Genomic DNA, 18,748 nt, shown 5'->3' with positions numbered 1-18,748 from the left:
GAAAATAAAACTCTTGAATTTAAGTTGAGGATATTATGCCCGGGCTTGGGATACCTAAAATATCAACTCCCCAATCATAAATACAATTATCTCCCTTTTGTTAGAAAAATTTATGATATGGCTCGATTAACGATATTCCCAACAGGTATTTTCACTATTTATTTAAACATATAAAAACTGTAGAGTGCACACTGCTTCACGAGTCTCGCTAGTATGGCATGGGTATTGATCTATTATTTTCTGTCTGACCATGACCTAAACCAAACTCCCCTGATACACTAGTTCACGAAATGTTCAGAGAAGTTAAGAACAACAGTTTGTGGATGTCCCATGTATAAAATATACTAAATAAATTAAGGGGTCTGTCATCTTAACTTACAACTTGATACCCTTCAATTTTATATCAAAGGAATTGAACAAAGAATACACAGTCAATTTAATCAAAATTTAGTAGGCTCAATAGCTATGAGTGAAAAACTTATTTTTCCGTAAAATTCTTCAGTCTATAAGACCCCCATACATTGATTTATGTAAGTAAGTGTAAGTAAGTAAGTAAACTTTATTTAGAGTCGGCACATATATACATTTTAACAAATCAACACAAGCTCTTATGAGCTCTTTAACCGACTGTGTAAATCTAAAATAGAAAGATCTATCATCAGTAAATTTCTTTTGAGTGCACATGCACTAGAAATAGAAAGGGGTTGGTACAAAAATATAGAGAAAAAAAAATACATTTGTAAATCATGTTACAGTGGGAACATAGGGGATGATTATCATTTCATCTTGGTGTGCACCCACTACACACTGCAAAGAAATCAATACAGAATGAAATTGGACAACCATAATTTAATTTCTTCATCAAAACCTCCCTCACACCAAGAGACATAGCATATAAATTAAATAGTAGCTCTATAGAATTACACACTCCACATGTTGACATACTCCCAAACAGTTAAAGGGGAGAAATGCTCTTGGGCCCACGTGGGGTCTGGGAGTAGGCCAGAGCATCAACACAGCAGCCCAGCCACTAGTAGGACATACTCTGACCCAGTTCTTCGGTCAGGTATCCGGAAGGCTGGGCTCCGCCACCAACACCAGTTGGTTCTACTAACCCACTAACATTGACCTGTATTGGTATTCATGGTCGTTAAAAACCCCCAACCATCATAGAATTACTAAAAATAACTATCAAATTCATGAATGAATGAATGTTGGAATCGATGATCAATTTAATTTAACAGAAATTATATTAATATATAAAGTTATAACTATAGATTAATCTGTTTTTATCAGATTTACACCACTGTCACACCATGGTCATAAATGTTTACATGTAATGTATATTACATTGTACTGTTTTTGTTCATGCCATAACCATTTACTGTAAATGTGTTAGTGCAAATAAAATTGTCTATTGTCTACATGTAGCTAGAACAGAGTGAGACTAATCCCTTTTGGGATTCATTTAGTCTGAATTTCCTCTGACCCTGCAACCCTCCTCTTTTCTATTTGGATATTGATGTGTCGGGTCACCTGACGTATCAATATTCAAATAAAAAAAGGGAAGGGTTGCAGGGTCAGAGGAAATTCGGAATAACTGAATCTTAAAAGGGATTAGTCTCACTCCATTACCGACATACAAATAAAACAGAGGAGGGTTGCAGGATCAGAGGAAATTCGGACTAGGGTTCAGTGTCTGGAGCTGTTTTCTGATTGTCTTTCATTCTTTGTATACATGTAACAATGTTGACCATAAATGTTGAAATTGCCTATCTATCTAGATCCAGATTTATATGACACTTACAAACAAAATAACAAGCAGCTAAAGTTCCTGCAATCAAAGTTTCCCTCTGAGTACACCCTCTGAGTACACCCCACAGGGACAGTGTCCCATCAAATACATGTGTGCAGCCCTTTATATCATAAGCATGTAATACATGTGCTAACCAGGTTTCATATTGACAGAGGAAGCTACATATAGTTCTTATATCAGTTAACCTTTTGTAGAGGTGTCTTCCTTTCATAGTTTAATTTCTTTTATCTGTATAAGTTCTTCTTTTGCTTATTTGCAAAGAGTTGGCTTACAGTGATAGGGTCATGGATTTGGATTTCTGACTGTTACTGTTATGAATTTGTGCATCATGATCTAATGTTCACTTGCTCAAGAAAATAAAACATTTCAAATAATGGTATTTATGGTTTTCATGTCCTCTAATTTTTGCATTTTGAGTGATTTTCTATGTAGCATTGTGCATTAATGCACAGCTTCTTACCATTTTTTCGTTCCATGCAGGTACAGGTGTCAAAAGAATAGGCCCACAGCAGCGCTAAGCTTGCTATAAAAGGCGGCTAAATAGTGCTCAAAACCCTGGCCAGGGGCTAGGGCACTCTGGGTTGTGTGCCCCAGGTGGTTGATTGGGGAACCCTGGCATGTTTCATGCTGGGGTTGTCAGGTCAAAGTACGGAAAACCTGACCGCAAACCATAGTGGTGCACCGTGTTGAGAAAGATGCCACGTTCCTTGCACGTTGAAGAACCCTTCTGTGGTATTAGGAACCATAGGGCTCCCCCACAGGAGGTTAAATTGCCGACCCTACCCACCTCTCCCTATTTCTAGTGGCAATAAAAAATTGTCGACCCCATTATCCTTATGTCCCATCCCATATTTCATTTCAACGTCATTTCATGTTCATTTTATGTTCATTGCCTGAATATAGCTGAAATATTGCTGCTTGGGCGTTAAACTCCAACCATCAATCAATCAATTATACCATTTTTTCTGATTTCAGATACATTTAAAGGCTACATATGATTGAAGAATGGCGACATTGGATGTGTTTGTTGGGAATTTTACTATCATAGACTTTGAATTGTATGATCTTTGGATCACTGGGTTATCAGGTACACTGTATAGTAAATAACAATGTTTTTGTGAGCAGTTAGCATTTTTACAGTTAAGATAAACTTTGAATATTTGCATAAAAATAATAGAAAAAACAAGTATCAACTATTTCTTATTGATATTAAAACTAATTTTAGTGATCCATTCGTACGTTGACCCTTGTATCATTTGTGCATTATGTCATCTGTGTACACTTCCTACAAATTGTGTTGTTAGTCAGATGATGTATCAGTGATGTTTAACAAAGAACAGAAATTACATAATTGATGGAACAAACGTTTCTCAGATTTGTCAAAAAAGAAAAAACACAGACCAATTACAAGTGTAATCAGTATGCCTATTTATAAGTACCATATCTGTTAAGGAATTGGAAATTATAAAAATACTTAAATAATTCCACTGAAAGTGCAAGATAGGGAAATTTATGACAACCAAGGGTAAAAATAAAAAGGTTGATTAAATTTCTATACTATAAAATAATAATCTTTTTTCCCCAAAATTGATATCAAATATTTTTCTTGATTTTATTTTTTATATTTGTTTGTTGTCTAAAATTTTCTTATATTATAAAGCTGTTTTGTGCTTATCTGAAAAACGAACATAATTTACATTTCAGTTCTTGATGCCGCCAATGTGTTGCAGAAAAATGATTTGCAGCACAGTGCAGGGGTCACAATTGAGGACATTATCAGTGAAGTCCATGATCATTACAGGTTGTTTAATCATTTAGAAAAAATGTTGAAGAACCCAACCCAGCTGGCTGATCAACAAATACATCAGATAGACTCAGAGTCTCAGAGGCTTCTTATTGAAAAGTACTTGTTTTGTATAAATTTGACCAATCCTTCAGTGAGACCATCTTTTTGCCAATAAGATATGGAATTGAACTCTTCCATCTGTCTGTTTGTTCTGTTCTTGTCAGTGCAATTCTATATGGATTGCAATAAAACTTCACACAAAGGAAGTACATAACATGTACACCTGTTGTAAAATAGTCACTTAAGGAAAGCTAGATGTATTTGCATTTTAAAAGAGGGGAGAGGGGATTTATGAGTTCTTGTTAGCACAATAATGGTTATGCCAGTAGATGATTTTTTAATAAAACAACATGTGTATGCAGTAATGTTCAGTAGAAATACATTCTGTGGTTCCAAAATTTTTGAAAAAGGAATTTTGAAAATGGGTTGAAAATCACAATATCTTACTAACCAAACTGCTCCTGAATCATCAGATTAACTTTAATGAAAATGTCTTCTCTAGGAGTTATTAGTATGCTTTTTTGAACTAAAAATATGGGCAAAAAAAAATACTGAATCATATTCATGAAAAAAATTAACAAAAATTCTTATGTGTTGAATAATTGACAGTGGAGACTAAGGATGGAATAGAGATTTTGTAAATATGCAGTTGAAGCAGTTTATCTGTGTCTTTTTGAAAAACCATAGAACAAGAATTTCATGCTATTTTATGCTATATGCATATAGAAACACTATGTTGACTTGCATATATAAAGGAAATTTTTATACTATGTAAAAATGATACTTTGAACTTGAATGTAAATTTTGTTTGATTTGCCTGAACTTTTATGTAAATGTAAAGGGAGAATGTGGGGTTGTAGAACATGTGAGGAGACTAACTAAGATTCTTTTATATGTTATTAATGACCACCTTAAGGACCATAGTGATGACAAATATTTTTGGTTTTTTTTTCAGGTATTATCAATTTGATGAAAGTATACTCAGAGAAATACTTCGAAAAAAGTTATCTGGTAGAAACAGAAAAGACTTAGATGATGTCAGTGATAAAACTAAGACCAGTTTGAAAAAATGTAGACGCCAGGTATTAAAGAAAGTTGACATAACTTAAAAAATTATTGTGTGCAATTATTATTACACAATTTTGCAAATTTGTTTTTGATGACCAAATTTTGGTTATAATTTTTGTGAGAAAAAAATGTGCCTTTAAGTATTATTAAAGTATCCAAAATGTGAGTTTTAATTATTGCCATCACATACAAGGCACAATGATAAAAAGATTGCAATAATTCTGATTTTACACCATGTGCAAAGAATAATAGGATAAATAATTGGAAAGAGTGAAGAGCCAAAATGTTATCATGAGTGCCGAAGAATGCCTAGATTTAATGAGTGTGCGGAGCATTAGATCCTCAAGTGTTCTTGGCATGAGCGATCATATTTTGGTTATTCACGATAACCAATTGATTATCCTATTTATTATATAGATTTTCTTCATAATTTATCTGTATTTTCAATAAGAATTTGAAATTCTGTGATTGGTGGATTGATATAAAAATTGTGACGTTTTGGCGGGAGAAAGCGCAAGTGTGAAATTACGAAATTTATTTCACAGTGTGAATTATCAAAATTTATTACACTGGGAACATTCGATAAAACACTGCTATCTATATCATAATATCAAGTATTTATTTCAACCACAAATAATCTACTCTGATATTATGGAACGGCACAATCATCATCATCTGTATCGTTGTTATTGTCTGTAGACACATTTTTTTCATGCTAGTCATTGTAGTATGAATTTTAATTGGTAATTTTGATACAATTTTATTACATGTTTCCATACCACAAAATGAAAGTTGGTATTGATTTTGAGGGTTTTGGCCCAAAACCAATTTTGAATTAAGAGGCAAAAATTAAGCATTTCAATGAATAACTTGAATACCACAATGTTTTATACCACAAAGTTCTGACTGGGATTGATTTTGGGGGTTATAACCTGAGATATTTAGGAATTTTGGCAGGTAAAATCCAATTACAGGCTTTTTTCTAGTTTCAGAAAGTCAGACTTGGATTAATTTTAGGAACGAATCCATGAAGGAATTTGGGGTCAAAAGAGACTAACAGCACATTTTAGGAGTTTTTAGACAATGACTTTAGTAAAAGTCTATGAAGCTCAATGAATTCATAATACTAGACTTCATACATCAAAGGAAGGAAATGATTGATTTAAAGGATTATGTCCCTTATCTTTTAGGAAATAAGATCCAATAAGGGGTCAGAAATTTTAACTTTAAATTACTAATTTCTTATGTCTAACTGCAAATTTTTAAGTTCTTTGACTGCTTTCCTTCTGGTCAAAATATTTTTCAAACATAAGACACAATTGAAGTTAAGAGCTGTATCAAGTTTGAATGTTGTTTCCATACTTTAATGTTGAAAAAAAATACCCTCTCTATACCTAAAACTTATTACATTAATCATGAACTGAATGAATGATGTGCTTCAGCATTTAGTATTATTTTAACATTTTATAGTTTGACAACTTAAAGCGGGTGCTGAGAGCTGTTGAAGAAATGATGGGATCACTGACTGATAACATTCAAGCAAATTTCCTTTTGTCACCACATCTAGCTAGGTAAAGTAATTCTTTCTAAGATAAGAAATTCCAAGTATATGGGTTCAAGTTCCTTTTACTGTTTTATTTTGAAGAACATGGAACTGTGAATATGAATACCCACTGTTGTATTTTAAAGGTTATGTAGGGTTTATTAAAATTTTTTTCTACTTGTAACATGTATTGGGGTTGGTTAGCTTTTCTTTGGGATCTCTGAGAAATCAAGCTTGTTTTAGAAAGTAATAAAGACTGTAAGATGAAAATCAGAATAGTGTTGATTGTAATACATGTATTTGGATATTCATACACTACAGATTGCTTGTTATTATACAATTACTGCACTTGAACGAGATCAATATGAGGTTTTATGGAGCAGAGTACAACAATATTGAACTTGGCTTCGCCTCATTCTATATTATTGTACTCTGCTCCATAAAACTTCATATTGATCAAGTTCAAGTGAAGTAATTGTTTTATTACATAAGGCTCTGTTTTACTGTTTTGTGTAAATATTGAATACCTTTAAATTCAACAAATTTAATTATAACAAGATCAAATCAGCAACAAATCAACAACAAACATCAGTTTTGCGGTTTGAACAGTTTCTTATGATGAAAATAGTAATTTATATTGCATGTAAAAGTGCCACCTCACGGATGGATTCTTTGAAGTCACTGTCCTTCATAATGTAAGTTTCTCGATAATCTGAGAAGTAACGACATAGTCCATGGCAAAAAGTTTGCAGACAGGACTTCTTATGCAACATTCCGTCCTGGCTTCAGCATAAAATTTAGATAGAATGGGGTCTAATTCCAGAGGTGTTACAGATTTTTAAAAAACCATAAACTTCAAACTGACTGACATGTCGTTTTTACGTAAATATTTGGTGAAAACTCTCATTGCTTGTTCTGTTGATTTTCAAGTGTTTTCAGCATCCTTTTTCTTAATAATTTCTGTGATTTCTGAATTAGTTATAACGGCAAATCTTATTTTATTAGCTCCAGTGCTGTCAGAGTTACCGTCTATGTTGGGCGCTGCCATTTTGCAAACAACAATTGAGTTCCGATTAGCTTCCGATACAATATTTATTTATTGGCTTGATTCATTTATTAGAAGTGATTTGATTGGCTATTACAATTTCATTGACGATGATGGCTCATGCCACTTACTTTCATTCATAAATTTAGCTCAAGAGTGCAATATGATTGCACAGAAACATCTTTTTGCTAATCAATATGTTAGAAAATGGAATACCACGTGTACTGCTTCTGGCTAATAGAAAAACAGTAAAATAGAGTCTTATGTAATCAAGTTATTTATTATACTTCATGTCAATTTGCTGTATTTTGATTGGTTCAACACCAGGGTGAGATTGTGCTCTATCACATGTCTCAGATGGTGATAGTTTTTTTTTGCCTATTACCTTTTCTTGAAGAGCTAAACTGGTTCAGGGAAATATAAGGTACCAGTACATTATTAGTCAGTTTTGCATTTGATGTAACCAATATGAGCAATGTCGATCCGTATCAATAAGATAATTACATCAAATTCAGCAAACGTATATATTTTGTAGTTATGATGCTAATTCTACTGTGAATCTGTACCCAAACATTTCTTAGTGCATTGTCAAATTATAAAGGGAAGGAAGTTGGATCCGGAAAAGAAAATGTTCTAACTAGTATTTATTTTGTTGTTATTTTTGTGTTTTTTTTTTTTAAGTTTTTTTTATTATGTTTGTTTTTAATTCTTTCATGTCAAAACAGTTACAGTTGGATGAAATATATATATACAAGAAAACTTGGAAGAAAATAAACAATATTAATCAAGAAAAGAAAAAGTGCAAAACTGATTGTTCCTTGTTAATTGTTAGGGCTTAAATTGAAAAAATTATGACAATGGAAACTTCAGTGTAATGAAATAAATAATTCATAGCATAGAGGGTGATAGAGGGTTTGTTACCCTCTCATAGCATAGAGGGTGATAGAGGGTTTGTTATCCTCTCAGATATATGTTGTTTATATATAGTAATGTAGTCAGATTTGAAGTGTAATAAACCTACTGCTTGGTTGGTACTTTCAGGATCATTTTGTATAACCTTCATTTGTAGTTAGGTACTATCACATCATTAATATGGATTGGTTTGTTTGTTTGTTTGTTTGTTTGTTTGTTGGGGTTTAATGTCCGAGCAGCAATATTTCAGCTATATTCAGACGATTGGATTGGTTTGCAGTCCACCTTTAATATAAACTAATAAATATGATTTACATATATAGCATTGGATTTTGGTTAAGACTGGAATGGTTTTTATAGAGTAGTAATGATTGTTTTATAGGATTGCAAAAAAAAACTTATTGTCATGTAATGGTATGGCATTGTTGTTGTCTTCTTGTCATTGGTAGACATTATGATTCCTGAACAACAATTTGAATATGGGTGGATAAGTTTTTATTGATTTAAATAATTGTGTCTTGAACCATAAAGGAATTAAGGGCCAAAAAGGAGCCAAAAACATGCATTTTTTTAGGTTTATTTGCAAAAACTTTAGTACAAATACCATTATTAAAAGAATAAGGATAAAAAAATAGAGTTAGCAGTATATATTTTTTATGTGTACTTTTTACAAATGACTTGTCTTTTGTTTAATTGCAAATTTAAAGTTCTTAGATGATTTTCATTCTTGTCAGAAGCTTATGATGTGTCAATCATTTACTGGTAATAACAATTCAAATTCAAAGCAGTTGAAACAAGTTGTGCCCTACTAAGCTTTTATGTCTTGCCTGTGACAAAGTAGTGGAAGGCAAGACTTAGGTTTTGCTTTCTTTGCGACAGCGGCTTCCACATACTAAACATTAGTTTTCTGATAAGATCATTTTGACATAAACCTCTTATATTAGGTCAATGATATTTGGTGTACAGATGCATTACCATCATTGCATCACAAATTCATGCCTGCAGTCATGGTCTGTTGACTTAGAAAATTCAATGTTAAAGTTTAACGTTAAGTTTTCAGATAAGTTTATTTCTACATGAACCTCGTTATGCAAGGTCAATGATATTTGGTGTACAGATGCATTACCATCGTTGCATCACAAAATCATGCTATTTTACGCACATACCCATGCAGTCATGGTCTGTGGACTTATAAAATTCAATGTTAAAAGTTAAATGTTAAGTTTTATGATAAGTTGATTTCTATATGAACCCCTTATTTTATTCATTTTCATCATTGCATCACAAATTCAATTTTATGCATATACGCCACAGCCTAGTGCATTTTGTAGTGGTAACACAAAAATGATAATTTTATAATTTTATATTGTTATACAAAATATGAAAGCAACACAAAAAATAATATTTAACAAACACATCATTATATTGACAATATCAAACAGGCAAGACTTATCTCTGTGATAAACAGTTTATATTAATGTTATGGCCACTATGCTTTCACAATCAAGTCTTTGGCAATTTATGCTCATTCATAAATGGCTTTGCAGTTTGTGAGGTGTAAACTGCCCCAAAATTTGTTAAATCACAAAAGGCAATCCTTAAATATTTGCATTTTTATAAAGCATGTAGTTATTCGAAATATTTGGTGATTCAGTTACTTTTTCCTAATTTTTTAGTTTCAATGGTTCTTTATTACAGACAGTATTCAGCATTAGTATTTATAGCTAATAATAGATTTGAGACAGGAAAGAAGAAGCTTAGCCAATATCCATTACAAACCTTCATTAATTGTGCTAATCAGATGATTGTCAACTGGTCTTACAGTGCTGTAGGTAAGGGCATGTCGAAACAATCAGGAAACAATAACCAATGATTTAAGAAGCAAACTTAATAAGTATCAGAGAGGAGGTGACTCATGCATGTCAAAAACCTACAGAAATAACTTTCACCTCTGATTCAGAAACAGTTACAGACCACATAGTCATAGTTTGTCATTTAATTGTTACACTTATGAGATCAATGTTGTATAGAACTTCGCAACAGTTATCATTCTTGATTTGGTTGATTCAAGTGGGATATAATTGCACAATTTTATCAAAAATACACAGATGTGTTTGCAGAAAGGACTGTAGTGAAGTAAAAATATGATGTATTTAGATCAAAAACACATTGTTTAATCAGTGTCTTTTTGCATCCTGAATTACACATGTGAAAATCTGATTATAGAATGGTGAATGTTTGTCTGGTGGCAAGTGGGTAGGAAAATTATTACTGTAACACTTTTCTCAGCGACTACTAATCACAGCCTTTTGATATTTGGTATCCAGCGAAAGGTATGGGACCTGATTTCAGGCCTGTCGGACATCTACTGTTCTGCCATTTCTGTTTTTGACCCATTTTTACCTTCTTCATCAACTGAAAGCAAGTCTTGTAGCTGCTCATTTCCATCTGTCCGTCAATCTGTTATGCTTAGGGGGTACCTACTTTGTGTAATCTGTAACTTAAAAAGTATTTACCAAATAATATTGAAACTTTGCACAGTGATTATATACATTTTGAAGAGGTGCATCTCATAATATGGAGAAATTTTACATATGTTTTCCTACATCTTTAGCATGTTAAACTTGATTTGATTAATTTTATCTTTACAGTTTTTTGCACGATGAATTTAGCCATTTTTTCAGCAGTATATGCTATAATTAGTACATGACTCTAGGAAATTTGCAAGCCACACTGTAGTTTTTAACTTGCTTAGTGTTTATTTACATATTTAATCTTCACTAATCAGGTCCTGGGATGATTGAGTATGGTCTGGTATATATAGAATAACAGCATTTTGAATTCCAGACAAAAATATCACAGTAAGCCTGATAGGGTGAGATGTAAATAATATAACAAGTAGAAGAGCAACACCACTTTATCGATCATGGCTTAAATTATGATTTGGAAATATGGCATAAAACTGAATTTTATAACTGCAATGTGTCTTTTTTCCAGAATGTAAAAGTCATGAAGATATGGATGTAGATTTGGATCGAACGTTTCTTCAAGATCTCAGAGAGCTCAAACTATTGCTTGATAAAGAGAGTATTGAGGAGCATAGAAGGTATGAATAAATTACTGTGTTACTGTCCACAAAAGCCACTGTGTAATGTGGTGTTATGATATACAGTCTTGTGTTCCTAGTGTGATGGGAACATGCCCTAGACTCTCTTAAAATTATGGGGATGGAGGTAGTGTTCACTTCATCCTTTAATAAGAAAATCTTACCTCTACATAATTACACTTTATCGATTTGTATGGCATTACAGCCTGTGAGAAGTAGCATTTGTATAGGGTTATTGCCACTTATTTAAAATAGCCAATTTTGAAATTGTGTTTTGGCATAGGCCTTCTTTTTGTGAATTGAAAAGAAATATAGCAAGTTAAATTTTCATTGTGTTTAACAAAACATACATAGAAATCACTGTATACATAAACATCCTAATATGAATTCAAAATTTCAAGGAATAGAAACTAACTGTACATTGACAATGAACCATGACATGGGTAAAATAAACAGTGTCTTTTGAGGCATTGCAAGGGACATTAAAATATATTAGTAAGATGAACATTTGATTTTATTCAGAATAAAGAAATGAGGAGTAAAAACATGCTATATTTATATCTCATTGATATACCCAATTCTAGACAGTATCCTGGATAGGAAAGATTTTTAATTAAAGTTCTTCAAGAATTGATATTTTTGATGCCACATGCTTTCTTTCAATCAATTTTGACAATCGGTACCCTAGCTGATGGATTTAATAATTGCAATTCTTTCATGTGTCAAATTGATATCTAATTAGGGTATCATAATGTAAGTAAACAATTTTACCCGTTATTTGCCTTTTGAAGGATAATTTTTTTAATACAAATAGCTGAGGGGAAGGGGGATATTATATCAAAACATCAATTTCCTAATGGATTCCTTTTTGAAAGATAAAAAATTCCAAGTTTTGAAGGAAGTTTTGCTGTGTCTAATTTCGGTGTTTTAATGTTAACACAAACACTGCAAAAAATAAGACACTCACGATAAAAAAAAAAAAAAAAAAACAATATACGGCACGTCATGTAATTCTCTATAAAATCTAGGTACAATTTAATTTCCAGAGATTCAGAGGGTCTTACTGCATTAGACTTCAAAGATATTATATAATACATATGCTGTATATATAAGGAAGTGACGTGTTTAAAATTATTAGTATAGTTACAGTTTAAATTCTTAATTTCACTTTTATATATCAATCTTTTGATGAACTTACTTTGATATATTGCATTTCCAAAATTTTTTTTTATTCCTTAAGCTTTTAATTCACAGTTCAGGACTACCTGTTTCATGACATAAGTAAAATGTTACCATTACTTTGACCTTTGACTTGTTGAATGTCGGGAGTTGATCTGTGGTCACATTTAGCTAAAAAAAAAAACAGTTAAAAGAACAAATACCTTTCATTCACACTTTATTTTACTAATTTATGCTAGTCACCCTTGTTGTTAGCCTTAATAATCAGACTAAAGACAACCTATGTAATGATTTGCTCAGTGAATAATGGAGTCTTGGTGTGTGGAAGAGAAGCAGAGAGACTGCATTATAGCATTTAAACACATTGACTTATTGACAAGACTCAATATCATTGTGACAGTTTTCATCTGTAACTGGTGCATAACAGATTTTTAATGAGTGAAAGACTATTTTTGACAGTAAGATGTGCAGATTTTAACCATAGTTCTATCTTTTTGTGGAAAGCAGAAACCAAACACTTTAGGGTAGTTAAGGGAATAGGTTAGGATATTATATTTTAAAGTATTTAATGCTTGGAATGCAATATATTTATTAGTTTATTTAGATACACAATATAATATATGCTGATTTTTGGAAATGCATAACAGTGTATGGTATACTACTGTCATTACAGGGATCGACACTAACAGTAGTCCTATAGTCCATGCCACCCCAACTTTGGAGAGGACTGCCTGAAAAATGATCATGGTAGTCCTATGGGCTATATATATTTTGTGTTATTTTTCATAAAACCTAAGAACAGAATCGTCATTTCTGTCTGCAGACTACCTGTTTTACCTCAGAAGTAGTCCTGTTGACCACAAAACAAATGAAGTTAGTGTCAAACCCCAAATAACTCGTTCATTAGATACCAGTAACTCAAAATGCTTCGATGAATTTGTATCATTTTCTGATACAATGGTTTTTCTGTATGGAAAGAATCTCCTTTTTGTTTTTGGTTTGTTTTCCCAGTTTTTATTTGTTATTGGACATTATACACAACATTTTGGATGGGCACAATGTATGCTTTAATTGAGCTTTTTACTAAAAATGTCATTTTTATAATACTTTATTTTGATACTTCCAGCTTGGTTTTACATGCCATTAGATCCAACACTTCACGGAGGGCTTTACAAGATCTTGAAGACAACTTTAAGGTATATCGTATTTCACAGTAAATACTGATTTTCATGACAAAAAGAAAAGAAAAAATAGAAGGGAAAAAAATATATGGGTTATATACATGTACTAGTAGACCTTAAATCTTTCATTTGAAAACATAGCTCATCAATGAAGTATTGAACTGCCAGTAGAAGAATATTGTACATTTGTAATTTACCCCCCTTTTAACAAATGGTTGGTACATTTTGTGTATTGAAATCAGCTTGTCTGTCCATCTGTCTGTCATGCCTTCCATTCCTTTAGGTTTTTTTCACAATTATCTAGGCTCCGAATGGGTGAATCAATTTCAAATTTAGCATTTTATAAAGTCAGAGGATATGTTGTAAGTGATTTTGGTTGCTGTCTGATATCAACTTCCTGTACTGTGGGACTGTATGGAATGATAGAGAAAATTTTCATTACAAATGTCTTAGCTGCCACTGCTCCCATTGATTTCAAATGTGGAATGTTGCTTAATATAGATGGGGCATAAGTTGTAAGCATATTTGGTGCTGTCAAATATCAACATTCTGTATGACTAGGGATTACCTAGCAAAATGAAGTGTGCAACTTCTTATTAATGCTAAGTTTTATGTATTGGCCTGTATATACATGTATGCACTTTTATGAAGTATGAAGATAAATAGTCTGAAATGAATATTAAGCACATAATTGTCATTGGTTTTCTCAAAGTTGATTGTTTAGCTTATTTACCATTTTACTATGAACTTTCATATATTTTGTAGAATATTTCAAAATCTATCATAAATATTGCAATGGGATTGAATCATAGTCGAGAAGTGAGAGATATCTTTATAGATATGTATGACAAGGTAAGTTGAACTCTGTTAAAATATATTTTAGCTGTCTGCAAGTTTAGACATAAGATAAGCCCAACAAAAATCCAAATTAAAATTAAGTTCATTAAAAAGGTTAGTTTTATGTCATAGAGTTGACCATAATGGCTGTATTTGGATATTTTTTTTTGTTATATGGCTTGGCCAATAAGGGATGTAGCTATTTGTACTCATATAGCACGTCAATCTGTTGATAATGCACCCGTAGCTTGGTGTATTGTTGATATATTGACTGAAAGAAATTTGTTTGACTTGTTTTAGCTCACAATGTGCATCTGTGTTAGAGGTTCAGACAATTACATCCGAACTGCATGTGCTATTTCTGAGATATGTCACTTCCTATGGAACCATTATTTAGGTATTCATGTTTCAGAGCGGAGGCTTTAACCCCAGTAAGAAATGTTTATACTTTTGTGATGTATCAAGAAATTGTATACTTCATATATTTGATGTATTTGAATGTATTGTATAATTCAGATAAATAATATTTTATAATTCTATTGCTTGTTTGGTTTTTTTCCAAAAGATAATGGTTTAGATATATAGATACATTTATCCTCAGAATTTCCTGGTTTATTTCTTGACTTATTTTCAACATTCTTAGTATAAACTAAAGTGTGCTGAGAAACTACAGCATACTTGGTCAACAATTTGCAAAAGCACACATTTTGATTTCGTAATAATGGAATATATTTTGGTAACTTGGTACATACGAAATTTTAAGATATTCATTCTACATTTTGCACAATGGCATTCAAAATATTTCTTGTTTTCTAGATTGTAGACCCATGTCAGTCTGCTCGGTGGAGTAGAGAGGATTTACAGACCTTTTTTACTGCATATCAAAGTACTGCAAAAAATATGGATCTAATGAGGTAAGCTATGTATCTCGAACTTTCAGCAAAATCAACTGTTGACTTGTGTTTGGCTTATTGAAAGTATCATTAGTTACTTTTTGACCCACATGTGCATCTTCAACATTGACAGTGGGTCTAGTAGCCGCTTGACTTCATCCTTCTGGTCTTAACACTTAGAGGTACTTACTTTGCATAATCTGTAACTCCATAAATATTGAACAAATATTATTGAAACTTCAAGCAAAGTTACAGTGACAAAAATTAAGAGATACTTCTTAAAATTACCTTTTCACACTTATGAAAAAAGAGAGAATGAGGAAAATTTTAAGGCTTCAGGCAGGGTAGGAAACTCACTCAAATATAAGCCAGTCCTGAATACAATTTTTCAATATATTTACTATATGGCTATATAGATTTTTGCTAAAATTAGCCAGCCCTGCCAAAAAAATAGCCAGTCTCGGTCTGACGGGCAGGCTACTATTTCTAACTCTGCAGTTCAGCATATATATATGTCAAGTGGTCTAGGGTGCTGGACTTAGTGCAGGCAGTGTTGCCATAGATGTCATAGAGGTACTGGTTTGAGTCGGGCGGAGCAAACAACCAAAGTTGCTTTAACTGTAATATTTTCCTTAGTTGTATGTTTTTGAATATATACATGTGCACTTTTTATATCATCATCAATTGTTGCCATTACAAATATTACATTTTAAGATTCTACATTTTAGATCCCTACCAAGACTACAGATAGTGTGGGACAGATATATGAACACTCTCAGAAACTGTTTAATGGAACTTTTTCCATCATGACCCATACTTATTGCAATGTGGAGTACAGACGGCCATTAAAAAAGTTAACTTATTTTTACAAAAAGCATTTGAGTACATGTAATATATTAAGAAGAGTAAAAATTCTAAAATGAAATATAGTATGACTGGGGAGTTGGATCTGACATTATGTTTGCAATGACAGTACAATTGAAAGCACAATTAAGCTTTCTTTTTGTTCATTAGGCAAGGACCATTTTTCTTTTTTTAACCATATATTTACTTTTGATTTTGCCAACTTTTGCTTTTTTGTTGTCTTCCCAAAATCATGTCTGCCTAATACAAGGTACAGTATAATGATTGTCTTTTTCAATTATATTTTTGTATGTGTTTTTTTCAATTATTTTCCTGTTATTATAATACTTTGCTTTGCTTTGCAAATACAGTTCTTAGGAACTTCAACTTAAATCTAAATGCACAGCAATACAATATACCGGTACCTGTATGTCTTCCTAGATAGACATACCATCGTTTGTGTATAATGATGTTGTGGAGCCAGCTGCGGTCTACCCTGTGGTATGAGGGTTTCCTGGTCGTTGAAGACCAATGGGTGGACTTGTGCTGACTTTTTCATCCCTGTGGGTTGTTGTCTCTGACATATACACCATAACTATTCTCGTTATACCAGTATTTATACTTGTGATTGCCATTGCAAAAAAATAATATAATTTTCCATTGTTTTCATACTGAACTCTTCTTTATCTAAAAAATTAATGATAAAACAGTGTAAATTAAGATTGTTTTTCCAAGTTCAAAAGGCCATTTGGAGACAATTCTGAGGTCATTCAGAGCAAAATGATGAGTGTGAATTTATGTATTTAAGGGTACAATTTCAGTAAGCGGAGTTCAGCAATTACATGTACATGTACAAGTGATATCAATTACTATTACATGTTCAATGCAGTGCATTCTGCCATAAACAGATATTAGGTACTAACATCGATTGTACTAAATAAAATGCACCAGTCCATTATATTTTTTGACATTCTAAAACAAAAAAGTATTTGTTTTCTATCGTATATAAATTTAACCTTGTATTTCCGTGTTCCTTTGGAGTATTATTGTTATTTATAGTCCTAATGTATGTGGATGTTTGTGCAAACATGTGACACTGTAGCTTGAGAAAACTCTGTGCAATCTATTTCTAACTTTGAATTGTTTTTCCTGTAATTGTCTGATTATCTGATGGTCATTCTAATATGATGGGCTTTAAAGCTCCTTAGACCACAACCATGGTAAAAGAAGTGATGAACACATGAACAACATTTAGTGCAGTTCTTAGGCTGTGTGTATTCAAACATATGAAGAAACTAGTCCTCTTAGAATCAAAATAAATCATGGAAACTCCCTTTTATCATTGTTTTATCACAGGCTGGCCATTTATGTAGTAATTTAACCCCTGGCTATTGCTCAGGTAAAACAATGCTACATGAAAGGCCAGCCTGTGGTAAAACAGTGATGAAATGGAGTTTTTGTGATTTATTTCTTAATTACACAGTAATATTTTGGTAATTCTTAGATTTCAGCTTCACTTTTGTTTGAATTAGTCAATAAAAGTAATTAAGAACCACATGGATTTTCCAGGTAATTTTTCTAATGTCACAAGGTCAAATTTTTACATTAATGTGCTGTGCTATGTGTTGCCTTCTTCCAATCTGACAACAAAGAGATGTCAATCTTTGCTGATTCTGATTAATGTTTACTTCTAAGAGTGATATCTATGGGTCTATTTTAGTCATATTCACACTGTTGGAATCATTGTCTACATTAAATATTTCAATGGTTGAAATTAAGTCAAGCCTAGATATACAGTAACACAGTTTGTATTTATACTTGTACAAAGTTCTGCCTGATTGATAGTATACATCTGCACCTCTTTGAGCATTGATTACTAATTTTCTGTTACATTAATGTGTTGCAAGTCTTAAATTATATCAGCAAATTATACACCAACACATGTATCAGCAAATTATACACCACATGTATCAGCAAATAATACACCAACACATGTATCAGCAAATTATACACCACATGTATCAGCAAATAATACACCAATACATGTATCAGCAAATTATACACCACATGTATCAGCAAATAATACACCAACACATGTATCAGCAAATTATACACCACATGTATCAGCAAATAATACACCAATACATGTATCAGCAATTTATACACCAACACATCTTATTTCATATTTCTTTTTAATGTTGTCATTAAGTTGACAGATATGTTGTTGCTGCAATTGAATCCTAAATTATATCAGCAAATTATACACAAACACATGTATCAGCAAATTATACACCACATGTATCAGCAAATAATACACCAACACATGTATCAGCAAACAATACACCAACACATGTATCAGCAAATTATACACCAACACATCTTATTTCAGATTTCTTTTTAATATTGTCAATAAGTTGACAGATATGTTGTTGCTGCAATTGAATCTTAAATTATATCAGCAAATTATACACCAACACAT

The 18,748-nt window shown here is 32.2% G+C and overlaps 2 protein-coding genes across 3 annotated transcripts in view; one reads left to right on the top strand and one right to left on the bottom strand.

Annotated features, from left to right (window-relative positions):
- LOC148624062 (transmembrane protein 196-like) overlaps positions 1–18,748 on the bottom strand; it is a 321,118-nt gene that overhangs the window by 3,741 nt on the left and 298,629 nt on the right. The window lies entirely within an intron of this gene.
- Positions 73–16,945, top strand: LOC148624080 (acidic fibroblast growth factor intracellular-binding protein-like). 2 transcript variants are annotated; one of them, XM_088566557.1, is made up of 11 exons: positions 73–145; positions 2,792–2,903; positions 3,521–3,719; positions 4,618–4,744; positions 6,201–6,301; positions 9,929–10,062; positions 11,228–11,336; positions 13,642–13,711; positions 14,462–14,548; positions 15,350–15,447; positions 16,155–16,945. In XM_088566557.1, exons 2-11 carry the CDS (start codon positions 2,822–2,824, stop codon positions 16,234–16,236), a joined length of 1,089 nt encoding a protein of 362 aa, XP_088422683.1. In that variant the 5' UTR covers positions 73–145; positions 2,792–2,821; the 3' UTR covers positions 16,237–16,945. The 2 variants fall into 2 exon arrangements, with proteins under 2 accessions (XP_088422683.1, XP_088422684.1); XM_088566558.1 differs by lacking the exon at positions 16,155–16,945 and adding an exon at positions 14,834–14,964 and having other exon boundaries at positions 81–145.

The sequence above is a fragment of the Perna viridis genome, chromosome 2 (assembly GCF_037379345.1).
Source record: "Perna viridis isolate PV_CMFRI_1.1 ecotype Kerala chromosome 2, ASM3737934v1, whole genome shotgun sequence".
Lineage (NCBI taxonomy): Eukaryota > Metazoa > Mollusca > Bivalvia > Mytilida > Mytilidae > Perna > Perna viridis.
This window is presented reverse-complemented; position numbering and strand designations above follow the sequence as displayed.